Here is a 19,172-nt window from a genome sequence, read left to right as displayed (position 1 = left end):
TCACAGACACACACCCCTCCTCTGCCACCCGCCAGGACTCCGGCTCCGGCTCGGGTGGTAATTTGCTGCCGCCGCCGCCACTATCACTTCGCTGGCGGCTCAGGTGGCTCCTGCCTCGATGTCCTAGTCCAGGGGCCCCCGGGGCCGGACTTGGCTGGGCTCCCCTCACCCTCCGCTGGAGTCATGAGGGCGAACGGGGCTCTGCAGGTGCTGGGCTTCCTTCTCAGCCTGGCCCGGGGCTCCGAGGTGGGCAGCTCGCAGGCAGGTAAGCGGCGGGGAAGCACTGGCCAACTCGGAACCGGGATCCGAACCGTGCGCGGAGCCACTGAGGGTGTGAGGCGCCGAGTCTCGCACAGTGCGAGGCTGAGGCTTCTGACCCCGACTCCGCGGGTATCACCTGGGAGGGGACGGTCAGGTTTGGTGGCTTGGGTTCTCGGCGTGGTCCGGTCAGGGACCGGCTTCCTGGGCCCCCTTCTCCCTAGCGCGCCAACGACCCTCTAATTCGTTCCCATGATGGTACTGACGGCGAAACAGTAGTTCACACTTCTGAGGGACCCTCAGGGAGAGGAGCCGGAACCTCCATTCCGTAAGAGTAAGGAGATGATTGGAGGTAGAGATCTTCGGGGGGGAGGGGGAGTCTCTACCCCCCAGTTTCAGCAACCTCCAGTTTCGTTGTTTTGCCGACAGGGCGGAGCTACGGGAGGATTGGGGGTGGGGAGGGGAGGTGATGGTGGTTGTTGTTCTCTGGTGTTGGAAAACAGGAGCTGCACCTCCTCTTCCGTGAGTGGCCTGCCCCGGGGAGGTCTGAGATTAACCAGAGGGCCAAGTCCAGGTGACAGCAGGGTGAGAGGCCCAGCCCACCCTGGCTGCCCGCTTTCCCTCCAAATAATAAAGCTGGCTGGTCCCCTACGAGGCCAACTTCTTTTTGGCAAGACCCAGTTCAATTCAACTAGTATTTATCGAGCATCTACCATATACTAGACCCTAGGCCAGGAACTTTGTAGGGGCAAGGGCTTCCAGCCTCTATTTCTCCGTTTGTCTTTTCTCTCCCCAACTTGAGGCCAAGAATGCCCTACTTCCACCTTCTGAGGCTTCTGCCCTGGAGAGCCCTTCCCAGGCCCAGCTCCTCACCCAGTTTCGTTTATTTGACTCCAGGAGAAAAGAGTCCCAGACTGCTCATCTCTATTCCTTCCCCCCAGTGCCACCTAATCTCTTTTTGGGGGTGTCTCTGGGACCGCAGACACCTGAGGGGTGCCAGAACTGGAGGAGTCCTGTTGATCTTCTCTCCTGTTCCCAGATACCAGCTTGCAGTGTGTGGCACAGCCAGGGCCCCTTCCCCAGGGTGGGAGTGGGAAAACACCTGTGCTTCCCCCACAGTTGCTGGGCCTAAATTTAGACCCTGGGATCTTGAGATATGAACACTCCCAGCTGGTGGGGGGGGGGGTCTGGGGATTGGAGTGGGAGGGAGGAGCGAAGTGACTATCACTGGTCCATCCAGACCCCTGGAATTTTCAAGCAGTAACCCAGGAGTCCCAGATTCTGGCCCCTTCCCTGGGGGAGGCAGGAGGCAAGCATGGTTGGGTCTCTTTACCCTTTATCTGGGTTCTGCAGCCTCTGGGCATCCGGCCCTGTCTCAGTTCTATAGCCCCTTTGTCCCAGCTATGATGGCTGTGATGGGGGTGGGGGATGTTAGAGGGGAGGCCCTTGGTTGAGGAGGGGCTTGAGGTTCTTGTTCTGCCCCACACCCAGTTCACTCTACCAAAGGAGAGCTTGTGACACTGACCCTTCCTATCACTCTGGCCCTGTGGGACAGTTAGGGATTTTTGTAAAATTCCTCTCTCCCTGTCCCCCTCCTCAAGCTGTCTGGCTTCTCCCCAGAGATGTTGTTCGTCCCTCTCCTGCCCAGGCCCTTTGCTCCCTGTTTGTGTAATATGGACTTTACCCTCAGGGTGGCAGGGAACTGGAGATGGAACTCTAACAACTAGCCTTCCAAGCATAGACACAGAGTCTGCACACACACATATGCGCACTTGGCGGTGGATGGGACACCTGAAATACTTCCCAATAAGAAAACCCAAGGGCAGAACTCATATAGATTGAAGGGGAGCTATAAACATGTTTGTATGTGTGGGCCTACATGTGCGTGCGTGCACACATACACACACCACTTCCGTATGCAGAAATCTTGGCTCCTCCCTTATCTGGGGACAAGGATTGGCGCCTTGACTTGGAAGAGGGGGTGTCTTGCCAGGAAGGGGGTTGGGGTGGGGCTGAAATGACTAACCTTCCTAGTCTCTTTTCAGCCCAAGGACCCTGAAATACCCAGGCTCCTTTGGGAGTTCCTGGCCTGTTTACCCTTCTTCTGAGCCTACATCTACCCCCCCCCCACTGCTCCCCTAACCTCTCCCCCCCCCAGGAGTGATAGATAAGGGGAGCCCCTCCAAGGTCAGTAGGTCAGAATTGGGTAGATCTAAGAGGAGGGGCTGGGGCTTCACCATTTTCCCTCCATTCCCACTCCTGCCTCCCACTAAGCTGACACTGCCTCAGGGAAGGGTGGTTGGAACAGGTGGTATCTACATACGAGCACATGCGCACAAACACACACACAACAGAGTCTTGCACCGAGCCAGGTGAAAGAGACAGGAGCAAGGTTTCAAGGTCCACCATTTCCTGGAGCCCCTATATCCTTCATACTTACAAGTTAAAGGGAACCCCGAGACTGACATGCCTCCCGTACCTCTATTCTAGACTCTCCCCTAGTGTGGGTGAGGATTGCCATGTTGAGAAGACCTTTTCATGAACCCCTTTGTCAGTGAAATTGGGTGGGTAGCTTGGGGGAGCCTGCTGCTGTTTCTCACCAGGCTTCTGTGTATTTGCTAAAAATACTTTAGGGCTGGAAAGTGTGATGCTGAGGGAGTTGAAGTGGGTCAGGATAGGGGAAAGCAGTGAGAAGGGAAGCCAGAGCTGTTCAGGAAGGGGAGGGAGGTAGGCAACCAGCTCCTTATCTTCCAGCTTTAAAGACAAAGCTCCCATTGACCCCTCACCAGAGACCCCCCCCCCCCAGTGAGGTCACTTGTCTGAACCCAAGGCTTGAAGGTGGCGAGGGGGTGCTGCTGAGCAAGAGGAGTCTGGGGACAGGGTGGGGCAGCCCCCTCCTCCTGGATAGAATCGCTTCATTGTGGGCTAGACTGTGGCCCCAGGCACTGCCCCCACCCTCTGCCCCCATCCCACCCTCAGTAGACACAATAGGGGCTGTGTGCTTGCCCCAAAGAGATATTTATTCCGGGACCTAGAGAGAGACAGGATGGGGATAGAGAGTAAGTGCCGTGGGGGGGGGGGGGGGGAGGAGAAGGAGAGTAACAGAAATTTCTGTCCTTTTCTACTTTCTAGGGGGAAAAAAAATCCTACATCCTCCTTGATTAACCCCTTAGTGCCCAAAGTCATACCCAAAGGAGGCACAGAGGAGCCCCCGGTGGAAAAGGAAAACTTTTTCACCTTCCTGTCTGGGAAGATTCTAAGAGAGGAAGCTCAGGATCTCGGTCCACTATAGGCCTCGCTGTCTATCTGTGGGTGGCACAAATGGTTTACACTCCACTACTAACCTAAAACTTGATGACTGGAACCTACCCAGCAGTGCCAAGGAAGAAAGACCTGGCAACCTACTTCCATAAAGATTAGGGAGCTATTCTCCTTTGGAACACATGGGGTCACCATATGTCAGAATTGACTCAACTGCAATGGGTTTGGTTTGGTTTTGCCTATTCCTAAGGGAAGAGCTGGAGGCAACTGCCTTCTGATCCTATTGAGTGTAACTGGAAGAGGGCAACCAAGAGGGTGGTCTCAGAACATACGGATTGGGGCTGAAAACTGGTGTCCAGCCCTCCACCACTCTTATCTCTACTTTGAACAGTATGTCCCGGAACTCTGAATGGCCTGAGTGTGACTGGCGATGCCGAGAACCAATACCAGACACTGTACAAGCTCTACAATAGGTGTGAGGTGGTGATGGGGAACCTTGAGATTGTGCTCACAGGACACAATGCAGATCTCTCATTCTTGCAGGTTAGAGAGCCCAACCACCTCCCTCAACCTGTCCCTCTTTGTTCTCCCCACAGACACTTGGCTCCCTTCCTAAGGGCTATCCCCTGCTGGATGGAGTTCAGCATTCCTAAGATGCAGTAGTTTCTAAGATCTAATCTTCTGTATTTATGGGGACAAGAACTGGAATCTGGGACGTGTGGCCTTGTCATCATAGCTGGGGATACATAGGAGCTGGCCATAATGAGAAGGGGGCAGGGGCAGGGTGGTGGTCTGTGGTTGTGCAGGGTAAGCAGGGACTAATGCAGACAGCTGAGGACCAAGAGGCACCTGGGGAGATGGGGAAGTGACTAAGCAAGGACCCTCCTGGGAAGCTCTGGGAAGAAAAGTGTAGGAAACTGGAATTCCCCAATCATTTCTGCTGCCTATTTTCACTCACAATAGTGTGACACAATCCACTCCCTTATCCAAAATAGGAATTAGAAAGAATTAGAGGAGCTAAGGATTCCTTAATGCCTTATGGAGGGGAATGGGATTAAGACTTTTTGCCCTGTTGTCCATCTCATTGACACAATCTCCTGCATCACAGTGGATCCGAGAAGTGACAGGTTATGTCCTCGTGGCCATGAATGAATTCTCTACACTGCCACTGCCCAACCTGCGAGTGGTACGGGGCACCCAGGTCTATGATGGGAAGTTTGCCATCTTCGTCATGTTGAACTATAACACCAACTCCAGCCATGCTCTGCGGCAGCTCCGCTTTACTCAGCTCACTGGTCAGTTCCTGATGATGCTCTTGCCTCTCAGCCCTCTCCTTGATGATGACTCAAGACAGCTCACTCCAAGTGCCCCCTCCAGGGTGCCTACCACCTTGACCACTCTGGTCTACCACCCCTTAAACAATAGAGGGCCTCCCAGTGGGAAGTTGGGGGCATCTGTTCTGGAGGGAGGGTCCTATGTCCTGTGAGGCTGGAGTTAGAGCTGGATCTGTTCACCTATTCCTCTAACTTCCGAGTACAGTGTATCTCCATGTCCCTCTTCCCTGGGAATTCTACCTTTACTCTGTCCCCATGCCCCCACAGGCTGGAGGGATATAGGAGTTAAATATCACCTGGCCATCTTCCACTTTTCCTTGTCCCAGTCAGTTGGAAAATACACAGGCAGGGCTCTCTCTCTTTCTCTCTGTGTACGTGTAGGGGGGAGGCAGGCTTGAGTCAGAGATCTTTCTCCTTATTCCCCTCCCCCACTGGTCAAACCGGATCTAGACAGGTGTCTGAGGAGACTGCAATTCTTTGAGCCTGGCTCCTCCTCTGCTCTATAATGGGAATCTTCTCTGCAGCGTGGATTTAATTGGATGTATCTGTCTGCCCCATTTCCCTTACTTCTGAGTTTTAGGTGTCTTTTTGGACTGGTGGGAAGGTAGGGAAGAGGAGGTCTGCTATAGCCCTTAACCCTGTCATTTCTCTTCCCTACCTCAGAAATTCTGTCAGGGGGTGTTTATATTGAGAGGAACGAGAAACTTTGTCACATGGACACAATTGACTGGAGGGACATCGTGAGGCACCAGGACGCTGAAATTGTGGTGAAGGAAAATGGCAAGAGCTGTGAGTGGCCATAACTAAGACTGCTCTTCTGCCCCCACCAAACCATAGTGACTCCTTTTCCGCCGTCGTTACATCCCTGTGTTCTAATCTGAACCCACCTCTTCTCTATTGAACAAACACCTCAGGCCCTAGACCCAAGGAGCCTGCCAGGAGGGACCAGGTCAGTCCCCTAAAACCCAAACCACAGAAGCAGTGTGTCAAGAAAAAGAGCAAACAATGTCTGTGTAGAAATGGAGAAGCCAGATCTTTGGACTCCATATCCATTCCCCTTTTCACTGCAACATGGTCCTTTCTCTTTGGAACCTACCTACCCCTGACCATAGTCTGTTTGTTCCTGCCTGTTCATACACACTTATTTCTGCTGGGTTCAGTTTGCCAAGGAGGAACCAAGTTCCTGGGCTGGGACTGGGGCCGAGGTTGGCATTTGCCTCAGCCTCTCCCTTTCAGCTGCCCAGTGGGTGGTGTGGAGGCGTGGCTCCACCCCTTGTTGACAGGTTCGCTTGAGCCCAGCCCTGCTCTCCAAGGGTGAGGAGGGACAGTGCTCTGAATCTTCACTTCCTGGGACTGGGGTGCCTGTGTGTTGACATCATACCCTGTTGATTCAAGCAAGCCTTTCTTAGCCTTTTGTGTTGTTTTCTTTCTCAACCAGGTCCCCCCTGTCATGAGGTCTGCAAAGGACGATGCTGGGGTCCAGGACCAGAAGACTGCCAGACATGTGGGTTCTTTTCTGCCTAGAAACTTCAAACACATACACTTTCATATCCTTGCCTACCCCAGCCTGTGTCAACATTGGGCATAGGATGAGCCTGGAGGACTCTTAGAATACAGTTCTAACAGCCCTGACAGCTATGCTTTCTCTCCCTCTATAGTGACCAAGACCATCTGTGCCCCTCAATGTAATGGTCACTGCTTTGGGCCAAATCCCAACCAGTGCTGCCATGATGAGTGTGCAGGGGGCTGCTCAGGCCCTCAAGACACAGATTGCATTGTACGTATTGGGACCTGCCTGGGGCCGAAATGAGGATGTGGGCTTCAGGGAGGAGTAGGGGTGCATATGTAACATTTATGAGTCTCCCATGTTCCAGGCCTGCCGACACTTCAATGACAGTGGAGCCTGTGTACGTCAGTGTCCACAGCCACTTGTCTACAACAAGCTAACTTTCCAGCTGGAACCCAATCCCCACACCAAGTATCAGTATGGAGGAGTTTGTGTGGCCAGCTGTCCCCGTAAGTGTCTGAGGGGAAAGAACAACTGTAGTGGATCCAGGATTTTAGTTGGAATTTTAGGGGTACAATGGGGTCAAGTTGGGTGGAAAGTAGTGGAGGCCTAGAAGGCAAGTGGTTATAGCCATCTAATCACCCCCAATGAGTGACCCATAGATCCTGTCCCATTCCAAGAACCTAGGGTGGTGGGGATATGGGCAAACCCAATACAGAGCAGGAGGGAACAAGGGCCCAGGGGAGGGGTTTGGCTGGCAGTGTTCCTCATCTCTGATTGTGTCCTTCTCTTCCCTAGATAACTTCGTGGTGGATCAAGCTTCTTGTGTCAGGGCCTGTCCTCCAGACAAGATGGAGGTAGATAAAAATGGGCTCAAGATGTGCGAGCCTTGTGGGGGGCTGTGTCCCAAAGGTGAGTAGGAGATAGGAGGAAGTCAGTAAAGGAACATCTTTTCCTCCAAAGCTACTCAGGCCACCTCTCCTGAGCCCCTTTGTTGTTTGCAGCCTGTGAGGGGACGGGCTCTGGGAGCCGCTTCCAGACTGTGGACTCGAGCAACATCGATGGATTTGTGAACTGCACCAAGATCCTAGGCAACCTGGACTTCCTCATCACTGGCCTCAATGGGTTAGAAATCAGAGATCCTGCCTTCCTTCCCTGTTCCCCCACCCATCTACCCTCTCACAGTTCACTGCATTGCTTAACCATTCATATGCTGGGCTGATTAGGAATCGAAGTCATAAAAATCTTAGAGGTTGCAAAGGACCTTGAAACAGTGCTTAACTCAACTTCCCACCCAGGCCTTCAATCCCCTCAGGAATAACCTTAGGGGATCCAATGAAAGGGACAGGGTCTCCTTCCTCTTTCTTAAAGTTTTCTAAAAAGTTTGTTTTTAAATTTAGATCATTATCTGCCTCCCAGCTATTCTGTTTTAGTTATCTAGCGCTGCTATAACAAAAATACCACAAGTGGGTGGCTTTAACAAACAAAAATTTATTTTTCTCACTGTTTAGGAGGCTAGAAGTCCGAATTCAGAGCCCCTGTTCTAGGGGAAGGCTTTCGGTCTCTGCCATATCTGGAGAAAGGTCGTTGTCTCTTTAGCTTCCGCTTTCTGGTTCCTTGGAGATCTCCATGTGTCTTGGCATCTATCTTACCTCATCTGACTTCCAGCTATTTTCCTAAGCTGTGCTCCATGGAGCAACAAAGAGCAAAAACAAAAACCCATTGCTGTTGAGTTGATTCCAACTGTTAGTGACCCTATAGGACAAAGTAGAACTGCCCATAAGGTTTCCAAGGAGTGGCTGGTGGATTAGAACTGCTGACCTTTTGATTAGCAGCTAAACTGTCAACCACTGCACCACCAGGGCTTCTAATCTGTAGGACAGCATTTAAAGGTGTGTGTGTGTGTGAAACATTATGTCCACCTGTTGTTTTTTTCTTTCAACTTTTTATTTTGACATAATTTTAGATCTACGCTAAATTTGCAAGAATGACATAAAGATTCCCTCTTCTCTCAGGTTTTCCAAATGATAATATTATATATTAGCATCTCTCTTTCTTTCCCTCCCTCCTCCCTCTTTCCCTGTTTCTCTTTCTTCCTTTTCCCCTCTCTCTCCTTACACACACATACACATACCAAAACCCGTTACCAGGGAGTTGATTCTGACTCATGGTGACCCCATGTGTTACAGAGTAGAACTGCTGAATAGGGCTTTCTTGTCTGTGATCTTTATGGAAACAGAACACCAGGCCTTTCTCCCACCCCCAAGCTTTAGGTCATAGTGGAGTGCAAACCATTCGTACCACCAAGGGACCCTCACATATACACATTAATATATACATATTATAGAACTATTTTTTTCCTGAATAGCCTGAGGGTAAGTTTCCAGACATGATGTACCTTACCCCTGTTACATTTCAGTGTGCACTCCCTAAAAACAAGAATATTTTCTTGCGTATAGTATAATTGTTTAAATCAGAAAATTAACATGAAACAAAATGTTATCTAACCTATAAACTGTATTCAGATTTTACCAATTGTCCCACTAACATCCTTTATAGTAAAAAAAAAATCCTGAATCATAGATTATATAAAATTGTCTACTCTCCTTTAGGAAACCCTGGTTGGTATAGTGGCTAAGAGCTGTGGCTGCTAACCAAAGGTCGGCAGTTCAAATCCATCAGGCGCTCCTTGGAAACTCTACGGAGCAGTTCTAATCTGTCCTACGGGGTCGCTATGAGTTGGAATCGACTGAAGGCAATGGATTAGTTTCCTTTAATCCAGAAGTAGGAGCTTTGGTAGTGCAGTGGTTCGGCTGCTGACCAAAAGGTTGGTGGTTCGAACCCACCAGCCACTCCACAGGAGAAAGATGTGGCAGTCTGCGTCCGTAAAGATTACAGCCTTGGAAACCCTATGGGGCAGTTCTGTTCTGTCCTATAGGGTCACTATGAGTTGGGAGTGGCTTTGGTTTGTTTGTTTTTTTAAATTTGGAAATGTTTCCCAATTTTTATTGGTCTTACATGAGGTTGACAGTTTTGATGAGTACAGGCCAGGTAATAGGTAAAATGTTCCTCAGTTTGGGTTTGTCTGATGTTTCCCTATGATTAGGTTATACTTTTTTGAGAGCAATACCACAGATGTTGTATTCTTAGTGCATCATATCAAGGAGGCACATGCCACTGATTTGGCCCATTACTGGTCACGTGGTTAAGGTGGTGTTCTGCCAGGTTTCTCTATTATAAAGTTAATACTTTTCTCTTATAGTTACTAAGTATCTTGTGGGGAGATATTTGCTTGAATCAGTTATTATGATTATTCCTTCTATATTTATTGGTTGCCGTTCTAGTATTAGGAAGAGACTCCCCTTATTTATGTATGTATGTAATATATACATATACGTATGGATGGTTGGATGGATGGATGGATACCTATTTTATTCAATGATTCAGAATCTACTTGACAGCAACTTTTTTTTTTAATCCTTTCTAATTATTTATTTTGGTGTTCGATTGTCTCCAAGTTGGCCTGTGGGAGCCCCTTGAAACTGGCTCTTTGGGTTTGAACCCTTCATTCTTTGAGCACTTTGTTACTTTTTGGCACAAGATGTTCTAGGCCCCAGCCATTTCTCCAAGAAGCCCTGAGCCTTTTTAGCAGAGAATGATATTTAGAAACCAAGTTCTGAGACTAGGTGTGCTCATTGCTACTGGAGTATACCTCTACCATGTTCACCTGTTTTTACTGTTCTTCCCAGAGACCCCTGGCACAAGATACCTGCCCTGGACCCTGAGAAACTCAATGTCTTCCGGACAGTACGGGAGATCACCGGTAAGCAGAACAGGCTAGGCTTTCTGAGAGGAACTGATGAATCACTGACACAGATTAGGGCATAACTACTTGAGAAAATCATGCCCCAGGCAACAGGGGAGAGAGAATCTGAGAAAGAGGAAGGGGAGAAGGCTTCCTGCTCATACTCCTCTTCTAATTCCTCAGGTTACCTAAACATCCAGTCCTGGCCTCCCCACATGCACAACTTCAGTGTCTTTTCCAACCTGACAACCATTGAGGGCAGAAGCCTCTACAAGTGAGTATGGGGTATGGAGGCGGGAGCATCACCATGCAATGAACTCTGTTTCTTAGGTGTGTTTGAGTGAAATAAAAGACACTGTCTCATATAGCAGGCCCAGAGGGTCTGAGAGTTTGATAGGTAAAAGGCAAAAGGAATTCCTTCTCAGTGAACCTTACTAGCCCAGAACAAACTTATTGAATAAGAATGAATCCACTGCATAGTTAATTTTCCCTTTGTAGTCTCCCCTCTCATTCTGTCTCCTTATTCTCAGCCGGGGCTTCTCCTTGTTGATCATGAAGAACTTGAATATCACATCTCTGGGCCTCCGGTCCCTGAGGGAAATTAGTGCTGGGCGTATCTACATAAGTGCCAATCGGCAGCTCTGCTATCACCATTCTCTAAACTGGACCAAGCTGCTTCGAGGGCCTGCAGAAGAGAGACTAGACATCAAGCATAATCGGCCCCGCAGAGACTGTGGTGAGGGAAAGGGCCCATGGGTAGTGGGAAGAGGGAGTCAGGGAGGAGAGGGGCGTGAGGACTATTCTGCCTTGGAAGTGGGAGCAGGGGTGGCAGGTGGAACAAGGAGAGGGAGGATATTTGAAGCTTTGGGGGTTCAGAAGCAGTGATGAGGAGGAATTCAAGAGACGGCTTTTTAGGAGTCCTCAGTCTGCTCTCCTAATCTACCCCTTCCTCTCCAGTGGCGGAGGGCAAAGTGTGCGACCCACTGTGCTCCTCTGGGGGATGTTGGGGCCCAGGCCCTGGTCAGTGCTTATCCTGCCGAAACTACAGCCGAGGAGGTGTCTGCGTGACACACTGCAACTTTCTGAATGGGTACAGTGAGAGAAGAAAGAGTCAAGAAGGGGTGGCATTGGGGCCCTGGGATGGAGCTGTTTGGGTGACACCTGAAAGTCTTTAGACAACTTGCTGCATATGCCTTGGTGGGAATGAGGTAGGAAACCCTGTGGTTGGGGGCATAAAGGTCAGGACTTGAAAATGACCCTCTCCATTTACCCACTACAGGGAGCCTCGTGAGTTTGCCCATGAGGCTGAATGTTTCTCCTGCCACCCGGAATGCGAACCCATGGAGGGCGCTGCCACATGCAATGGCTCGGTACAGTAGAAGCACCAGAGTCTCTAAATCCCAAGGCCAATACAGGAAGGCCAAATAGTGCTAGGGCTTATAGATACAGATCCTCAATGAGTGGGTTGGTCCTTGCTGGAAGGTATGGACTGACCATGGGACCCCATTCTTTCTGACCTTCTCTTTTCCACCCAGGGCTCTGATGCTTGTGCTCAGTGTGCCCATTTTCGAGATGGGCCGCACTGTGTGAGCAGCTGCCCCCATGGAGTCCTAGGTGCCAAGGGTCCCATCTACAAGTATCCGGATGTTCAGAATGAATGCCGACCCTGTCATGAGAACTGCACCCAAGGGTCAGTGATGAGATGATGAGGAGGTCAAAGGGTGGGGGGGTAGGAGCACAGAAGAAGGGAAAGAAAGAGGGTGATGTGAACAGAAAGAGGAAAAGGACTGATTTAAGAATCATGCCCAGCTGTGTTGTAAAAGATTAACTGAAGGGAAACTCTTAACAGCACAAGACTGCACCACAATTTTGGGAACCTGGAGTAAGCTCAGCTCAGGCGAGGGCTCAGGGAGGGCTGGCAAGGTAGGGATATAGGCTATGTCTTGGGATATGCTTTGGGCTCTGAGATGGTATGGCATGATAGGGTCTGGAACAAGCTTTTGTATATTAAGGCTGTTGGAATTGACCCTCTGTTGTTTGAGCTCCCATTAAGGGTGTGACTTTCTTTTCCAGGTGTAAAGGACCAGACCTGCAAGACTGTTTAGACCAAACTCAGGTGCCGATCAGGTATGATGGCCTTGATGATTCAAAAAATTGGGGATATTTGTGAGAGAATCTAGGGAGAGGGCAGTTAACTGCTAGGAAGTGTAGGTCTGTATTCATTCTGTCTTCCATACACAGTTCACTAGCAGCACTGGATGGGGAAGATAAGAATCCAGGATCTTGGCCTTCCCCTCCTAAAATTAACTTGCTGTATTCTAAGGGGGTCCAAATCTAGCTTAACCTCTTCGGGGCTCAAGGATATATAGGTATATTAATGTTGACTTATTACCCCAGATCTGCGCCATACCTTCAACATAGGTACAGATGACATTTGTAGGGAAAGTATATCTCTGGGATAATGCTGGGCTTCTTTATATCCCATAGCAAAACCCATCTGGCAATGGCTTTGGCATTGGTAGTAGGATCGCTTATGATTTTCCTGATCCTGGGCAGTAGTTTTCTCTATTGGCGTGGGCGCCGGATCCAGAATAAAAGGGCCATGAGGCGCTACTTGGAACGGGGTGAGGTGAGTACTTAGCTCAATCTTGAAAGGTACCCTATGCCATCACACTTTAAGAGCCTTTTCATTCCCTGGAGATTTGATCCCTATCTTCAAGGAGATAGTGTGGCCTAATAGAAGGAACATTGGCCAGAGAGATGGGAGACATTTATTCTAGTCCTGATTTTGCTATTAGTTTGTCACATGACTTGGAGAAAGTTACTTTCCTTCTCTATGCCTCAGTTTATGGATCTATACAAAGGAAATAACATTCACCCTTATAAGATGGCAGTAAGAGTGAAAGAAGATGATGTATGTGAAAGCGCTTTGAAAAACATAGAGCACTGCTTAAAATACCCAAGGTGATGTTATTACCAACCTCTGATCAAAGGAAAAACGTAACCCTCTTGATTCTTGTCTAATGGCACAAACAATTTTCTCAATTTTCAGGGTCTCTTATTCCTCGATATGCCTATGATGCTGTCCAGGACTAAAAACTCTTCCTGACCCCAACCTTTTGGGCTCTGCTGCTCTCAGCACCACTGATAGGGAGGGAGTGGAACATGGGAGTGGGCTTTCCTGATGACCTCCTCCACATCTGCTTCTCAGAGTTTAGAGCCTCTGGATCCCAGAGAGAAGGCTAACAAGGTCTTGGCCAGAATCTTCAAAGAGACAGAGCTGAGGAAGCTTAAAGTGCTTGGTTCAGGCGTCTTTGGAACTGTGCACAAAGTGAGTGGTGGCTCACAGGAAGTCTTGGGAGGTGGGGAAAGGATCTAAGGCAAAGGGGAAAAAGATTTACGGACAAGACTGGCCTGGGGAGGATGACTTTAGGCTGACTCCTGCCCCAAACTTTCCAGGGTGTGTGGATCCCTGAGGGTGAATCCATCAAGATTCCAGTCTGCATAAAAGTCATTGAGGACAAGAGTGAACGGCAGAGTTTTCAAGCTGTGACAGATGTAAGGAGGGGGTTGTAAAAGTTGGAGACATTTGTGTATAAGCATAATTAGATACATTTGCATAGAAGCATGATCCTGTGTTAGCAGATAATATGTTAGCCATGTTGATGTACCTGAGAATCTTGGTCTACGTAAATACAGGTTGTGTGCACATATTTGAACGTATGTGAACCTGTTTGTTCTCTGGATAATTCCTCTTATGTCTCTTAGCATATGCGGGCCATTGGCAGCCTAGACCACGCCCACATTGTACGGCTGCTGGGACTGTGCCCAGGGTCATCGCTGCAGCTTGTCACACAATACTTGCCTCTGGGTTCCCTGCTGGATTATGTGAGAGAACACCGGGGGGCCCTGGGGCCACAACTGCTGCTTAACTGGGGAGTACAAATTGCCAAGGTGAGAGGAGCCTGGAAGAATTCTATGAGGGAATTGCCTGGCTAGGGACAGGTAGGGAGGGGTGGGCAGGCTGAAATTCTGAAAGTTGCCTTCAGGGTTTGGGGTGATTCTGGATCTCAAGGGCTAATTCCCCCAACCTGAGTACATATCCTTCCCCTATAGGGTATGTACTACCTTGAGGAGCATGGTATGGTACATAGGAACCTGGCCGCCCGAAACGTGCTGCTCAAGTCACCCAGTCAAGTTCAGGTGGCAGATTTTGGGGTGGCTGACCTGCTGCCCCCTGATGATAAACAGCTACTACACAGTGAGGCCAAGGTGAGGTAGCTGGGTAAGGTGGGGGGTGAAGCATGGAGCTAGGGAACAGAGGCAAGCAGATGCTGCATAGTAAATTCAAGGAGAGGAACCTGGAGATAGCAGAAATTTTAGTTCAGAGAGCAACAACAACAGGATGGAGCGTGCCTCAGGGTGTGGAAATGATTAAAAAAAAAAAAACTCTGGAAATCAACTGTTCACACCTTTATCTTTAATCCCTCAGACTCCAATTAAGTGGATGGCCCTCGAGAGCATCCACTTTGGGAAATACACGCACCAGAGTGACGTCTGGAGCTATGGTCAGTGCATCTGGATGCCCCCTATACCATCGCTGGCTCAAATTCATTAGTTGCCTTTTAAGATCCCCTCCCAGAATCTCTAAACCTTTCAGATCCTTTTATCAGATCAGGTTCTGCTTTCCCTTCACCTTCATAACCATGTCTGCCATCTGCCATTGACCAGTTCATTGCTTCCTCTACCAGGTGTGACAGTTTGGGAGCTGATGACCTTCGGGGCAGAGCCCTATGCAGGGCTGAGACTGGCTGAAGTACCAGATCTGCTGGAGAAGGGGGAGCGATTGGCACAGCCCCAGATCTGCACCATTGATGTCTACATGGTCATGGTCAAGTGTGAGTTACCTGGTGACCTAGATATTTTCCAACTGGACTTCTCTCCACACTCCATTCCCCGCTTATGGCTCTGCCTCCTACACCTTACCCCCAGGTTGGATGATTGATGAGAACATTCGCCCCACCTTTAAAGAACTAGCCAATGAGTTCACCAGGATGGCCCGTGACCCACCCAGGTATCTGGTCATAAAGGTGAGAAGCGACTAGGAGGTGTCAAGGAAATTTAGAGAAAAGGGGGCTTGGCTGGAACCAGGATCCACCTTAACAATATCTGTTCCAATAGAGAGAGAGTGGGCCTGGAATCCCCCCTGGGGCAGAGCCCCCTGCTCTGACAAACAAGGAACTGGAGGAAGTAGAGCTAGAGCCAGAGCTAGACCTGGACCTGGACTTGGAAGGAGAGGAGGACAACCTGGCAACCACACTGGGTTCAGCCCTCAGCCTGCCAGTTGGAACACTCACTCGGCCACGTGGAGTAAGACTACTTCTAATTACCCAAGACTGTATAACATGCCCATCTGTACCTCTAAGCCCTCATAAACCCCACAGATAACACGAGTAACTACTCAAAGACCCCCATGACAAGAGTAGGTTTCTCTCTTAATATTAACCTGTCTCCTACTTTTTACTAGAGCCAGAGTCTTCTAAGTCCATCATCTGGATACATGCCCATGAACCAGGGTAATCTTGGGGAGGCTTGCCAGGTAAGATCTGCCTCTGTAAGGAGCGGATGAAAGGCTGGGTGGCAGAGGGTCCTAGAACTGACAGGGTCAGTGTGGGAGACATTAACTTTTGAGTTAAATCAGTGTCCTGCAAAAGAAGAAGACACTGAACAACCCGATCTCCTTCTAAACAAATATTTCTTTTTCCTCATCTCTGGGTAAGTCCCTGTGTATTGTTTTCTATTTTCCTCCTTAGGAATCTGCAGTCGGTGGGGGTAGTGAGCGGTGTCCCCGTCCAGCCTCCCTGCACCCAATGCCATGGCGACACCTGACATCAGAGTCATCGGAGGGCCATGTGACAGGCTCTGAGGCTGAGCTCCAGGAGAAGGCATCAATGTGTAGGAGCCGGAGCCGAAGCCGGAGCCGGAGCCCACGGCCATGTGGGGACAGTGCCTACCATTCCCAGCGCCACAGCCTGCTTACTCCTGTCACCCCACTCTCCCCACCAGGGCTAGAGGAAGAGGATATCAATGGTTATGTCATGCCAGATACCCACCTTAAAGGTGCCTGACTTTTCCTAGGGCTTTCCTCAAATGTTCCTCTAATCCTTTTTCTCCAGGGTCCTCTCAATCCTTTTGTCTTCTCTGATCATATCCCTTCCGATTAGTTTTTTCTAACTTTCTCCCACTCCCTACTGTCTGTTACCCTGAAATTCTCCACATACCCACACTGTCTTCTCAACCCCCAGGTACTCCCTCCTCCCGGGAAGGCACCCTTTCTTCAGTGGGTCTCAGTTCTGTCCTGGGTACGGAAGAAGATGATGAAGATGAAGAGTATGAATACATGAACCGGAGGAGAAAGCATAGTCCACCTCGTCCTCCTAGGCCAAGTTCCCTCGAGGAGCTGGGTTATGAGTACATGGATTTGGGATCAGACCTCAGTGCCTCCCTTGGCAGCACACAGAGTTGCCCCCTCCACCCTGTGCCTATTATGCCCACTGCTGGCACAACTCCAGATGAAGACTATGAGTATATGAACCGACGACGTGGTGGAGGAGATCCTGGGGGGGATTATGCATCCATGGGGGCCTGTTCGGCAGCTGAGCAAGGGTATGAAGAGATGAGAGCTTTTCGGGGGCCTGGATACCATGCCCCCAATGTCCATTATACCCGTCTCAAAACGCTCCGGAGCTTAGAAGCCACTGACTCTGCCTTTGATAACCCTGATTACTGGCATAGCAGGCTTTTCCCCAAGACCAATGCGCAGGGAACATAACCTCTGCTTCCCAAGGCACTCAGGGAGCATTTGATGGCAGCTAGTGCCTCTAGAGGGTACCCCCATTCTTCTACTCCCTCTCCCTCACAGGTCTCAGCCCCATTTCCCCAGTCCTAGACAATTCCATTCAACCTATGGAGGCTTTTAAACACTGACACTAAATTGTTGTGGTATGTAGCCAGCTGCGGACTTTCTTCTCTTTCCCAACCCCAGAAAAGGTTTTCCCTATTTTGTGTGCTTTCCCAAACTCATTCCCCAGCTTCCTCAGGCAGACTCCGAGACATGAAGGATTACTCCCCATGTCCTTTTCTTTCAGGTTCTGATTTATTGGGACTAGGCCCTTGACTATGCCTTTGTTTCCCAGACTGTTCTAAGGAAGAGGAAAGGGAGGAACCACGCAGGGGAAAGCAAAATTTTAAGCCTATGACTCTTAATCCCCTGAAAAATCTGAGAAGCTTAAAATTTTGTGGAGCAAAGAGAGATTAGGAGTAAATATTAATGATTACTATTTTACTGCGTGTCAGGCATCATCATGCTAAACTTTACCTGCATCATCTCACTTCATCCTTACAATTCTGTAAGGTAGGTATTATCCTCATTTTACAAATAAGGAAACTGAGCTTTAAAGAGAATATGTAAATGTCTTAGATGGCAGATCAGGTTCAAAATCTTCCTGATTTCAATGCATGTGCTCTTACATGCATTACAGGCATTACATGCATTACAATGCATTGCATGCTCTTACAGGGGTTAAGGAAAATGGATAAAAGTCAGCACCCTTGTAAGGGGCATTGTTTTCTTGTTTTTTGCACTGAATCAAGTCTGAACCCAACAACCACAGCCTCCTTCCACACCCAGACTCCTCATCTCAGGAAGTAGAGGAGGAGGCCAGAAGGAAAAATAACTGGACATTTTTGTGTAAAGTCGTAACCCACAAGCGCTGTGTATCATCTCCACTCCTTACCCAAAGACGGATTTACAAGGGTCCTCCAGATCCATTTTTAGGAGCTATCCTCAGCCAGTAGTGAGACACCTCCAGTTGACATTGAAAAGGGACCCAGCTCTAGACCTCTCTCCCCTTGGATGGGAAACTGGGGGGAAATGTCTGTTTTATCACTGAAGTTTTTTGTTTTGTTTTTATACATGTCTTAATAAAAATGCCAAGTTTTTTTCTGCTTCTTATCTGTCAAATGAAGAAAACCTTCAGTGTGTTAGATAAGAGGCCACCCTTTTTCTCTGCTGGTCAGCAGTGGCTAGCAACCGGGGGCTTGCTGCCTTTGCCTTCTGACAGCCCTGCTTCCGTCCCACGTAGCTTTCCTCCAGCTATACTTTTCCTTGTTTTTCCTTAAGACAAGCATAGTGCACAGTCCTTTTCACCTAAGATTTTTACTAGGACTCTCTACAAGGTAACTCTTAGCTGGGAATTTAAAAAAAAAAAAAAAACACGCTTGAAGAAGCTGGAAAACGCCTTATTGGTGGATGGTTTTATGCGATGTGCTCTCTCCGTCAGGGGCGGGGCGGAATACCGACACTTCCAGATGCTTCAGAACTCTCTCTTAAAATATGTGGTCACGTAAATCTCTTTCTGAACACTTCCCTTAGATGCCATCAAAGCCATCAGCTATTGGAACAATAATGCCATCTCACTCCAGTGAGAGTCCAGCCTCCAGACTGGGAGGCTGTAAATGCACTGGACCTGCTAGGCCGGTCCCACTACCCGCCCCAGAATTCCAGAGACGGGCGCGCCTCCCAGCCCTTGGCGTAGACACTGCCCATTCGCCTCGGCTCCACCTTGCCCCTCTGCTTTAAAACCTAGTTCCCCGCCGTAGCCCCGCCCCTTTCCACTCAGCCCGCCCCCCTCTATTACGGGCTCTCGCTCAGCGCTCCGAGTAGATGTGGTTTTTCCGTGTGAGACCATGCTTCCCCTCACGCTCCCCAACGGCTCCGCCTTCCCGCCGGTGCCTGATCCTTCCCAGCGTGCCCGGCGACTTCAGCGTGCGAGGCCCGTGGAGGGCAAGGCCCCAGGGCCTGATTTAGGAGCGCGAGAAGCAGTCTGGGAATTGTAGTTCGCGAGTCCACGAGGGCGGCCAGAAGCTGGCGGTGAAAAAGACTCGTTGTCCCATCGTGCCCTGCGCCTCAGCCCGCGCGCTCGCAGCTTCTCGTTCTCGGCTGCCC

General features: G+C 49.6%; 1 protein-coding gene across 2 annotated transcripts; it reads left to right on the top strand.

Annotated features, from left to right (window-relative positions):
- Nucleotides 1–20: 20 nt before the first annotated feature.
- ERBB3 (erb-b2 receptor tyrosine kinase 3) lies at nucleotides 21–19,126 on the top strand. Of its 2 annotated transcripts, XM_003405119.4 has the most exons (28): nucleotides 21–265; nucleotides 3,911–4,062; nucleotides 4,628–4,814; nucleotides 5,517–5,642; nucleotides 6,292–6,357; nucleotides 6,512–6,630; nucleotides 6,728–6,869; nucleotides 7,159–7,272; nucleotides 7,365–7,485; nucleotides 10,110–10,183; nucleotides 10,349–10,439; nucleotides 10,696–10,901; nucleotides 11,123–11,255; nucleotides 11,445–11,535; nucleotides 11,701–11,855; nucleotides 12,239–12,292; nucleotides 12,653–12,794; nucleotides 13,377–13,496; nucleotides 13,625–13,723; nucleotides 13,934–14,119; nucleotides 14,282–14,437; nucleotides 14,658–14,733; nucleotides 14,917–15,063; nucleotides 15,158–15,255; nucleotides 15,347–15,535; nucleotides 15,693–15,764; nucleotides 15,979–16,285; nucleotides 16,471–19,126. In XM_003405119.4, exons 1-28 carry the CDS (start codon nucleotides 184–186, stop codon nucleotides 16,995–16,997), a joined length of 4,032 nt encoding a protein of 1,343 aa, XP_003405167.1. In that variant the 5' UTR covers nucleotides 21–183; the 3' UTR covers nucleotides 16,998–19,126. The 2 variants fall into 2 exon arrangements, with proteins under 2 accessions (XP_003405167.1, XP_064140147.1); XM_064284077.1 differs by having other exon boundaries at nucleotides 15,979–16,475.
- The last annotated feature ends 46 nt before the right edge of the window (nucleotides 19,127–19,172 follow it).

This window comes from Loxodonta africana, chromosome 4 (assembly GCF_030014295.1).
Source record: "Loxodonta africana isolate mLoxAfr1 chromosome 4, mLoxAfr1.hap2, whole genome shotgun sequence".
NCBI classification, from domain to species: Eukaryota; Metazoa; Chordata; class Mammalia; order Proboscidea; family Elephantidae; genus Loxodonta; species Loxodonta africana.
Note: the sequence above shows the minus strand (reverse complement) of the source record. Positions and strands in the feature narration are given on the sequence as shown.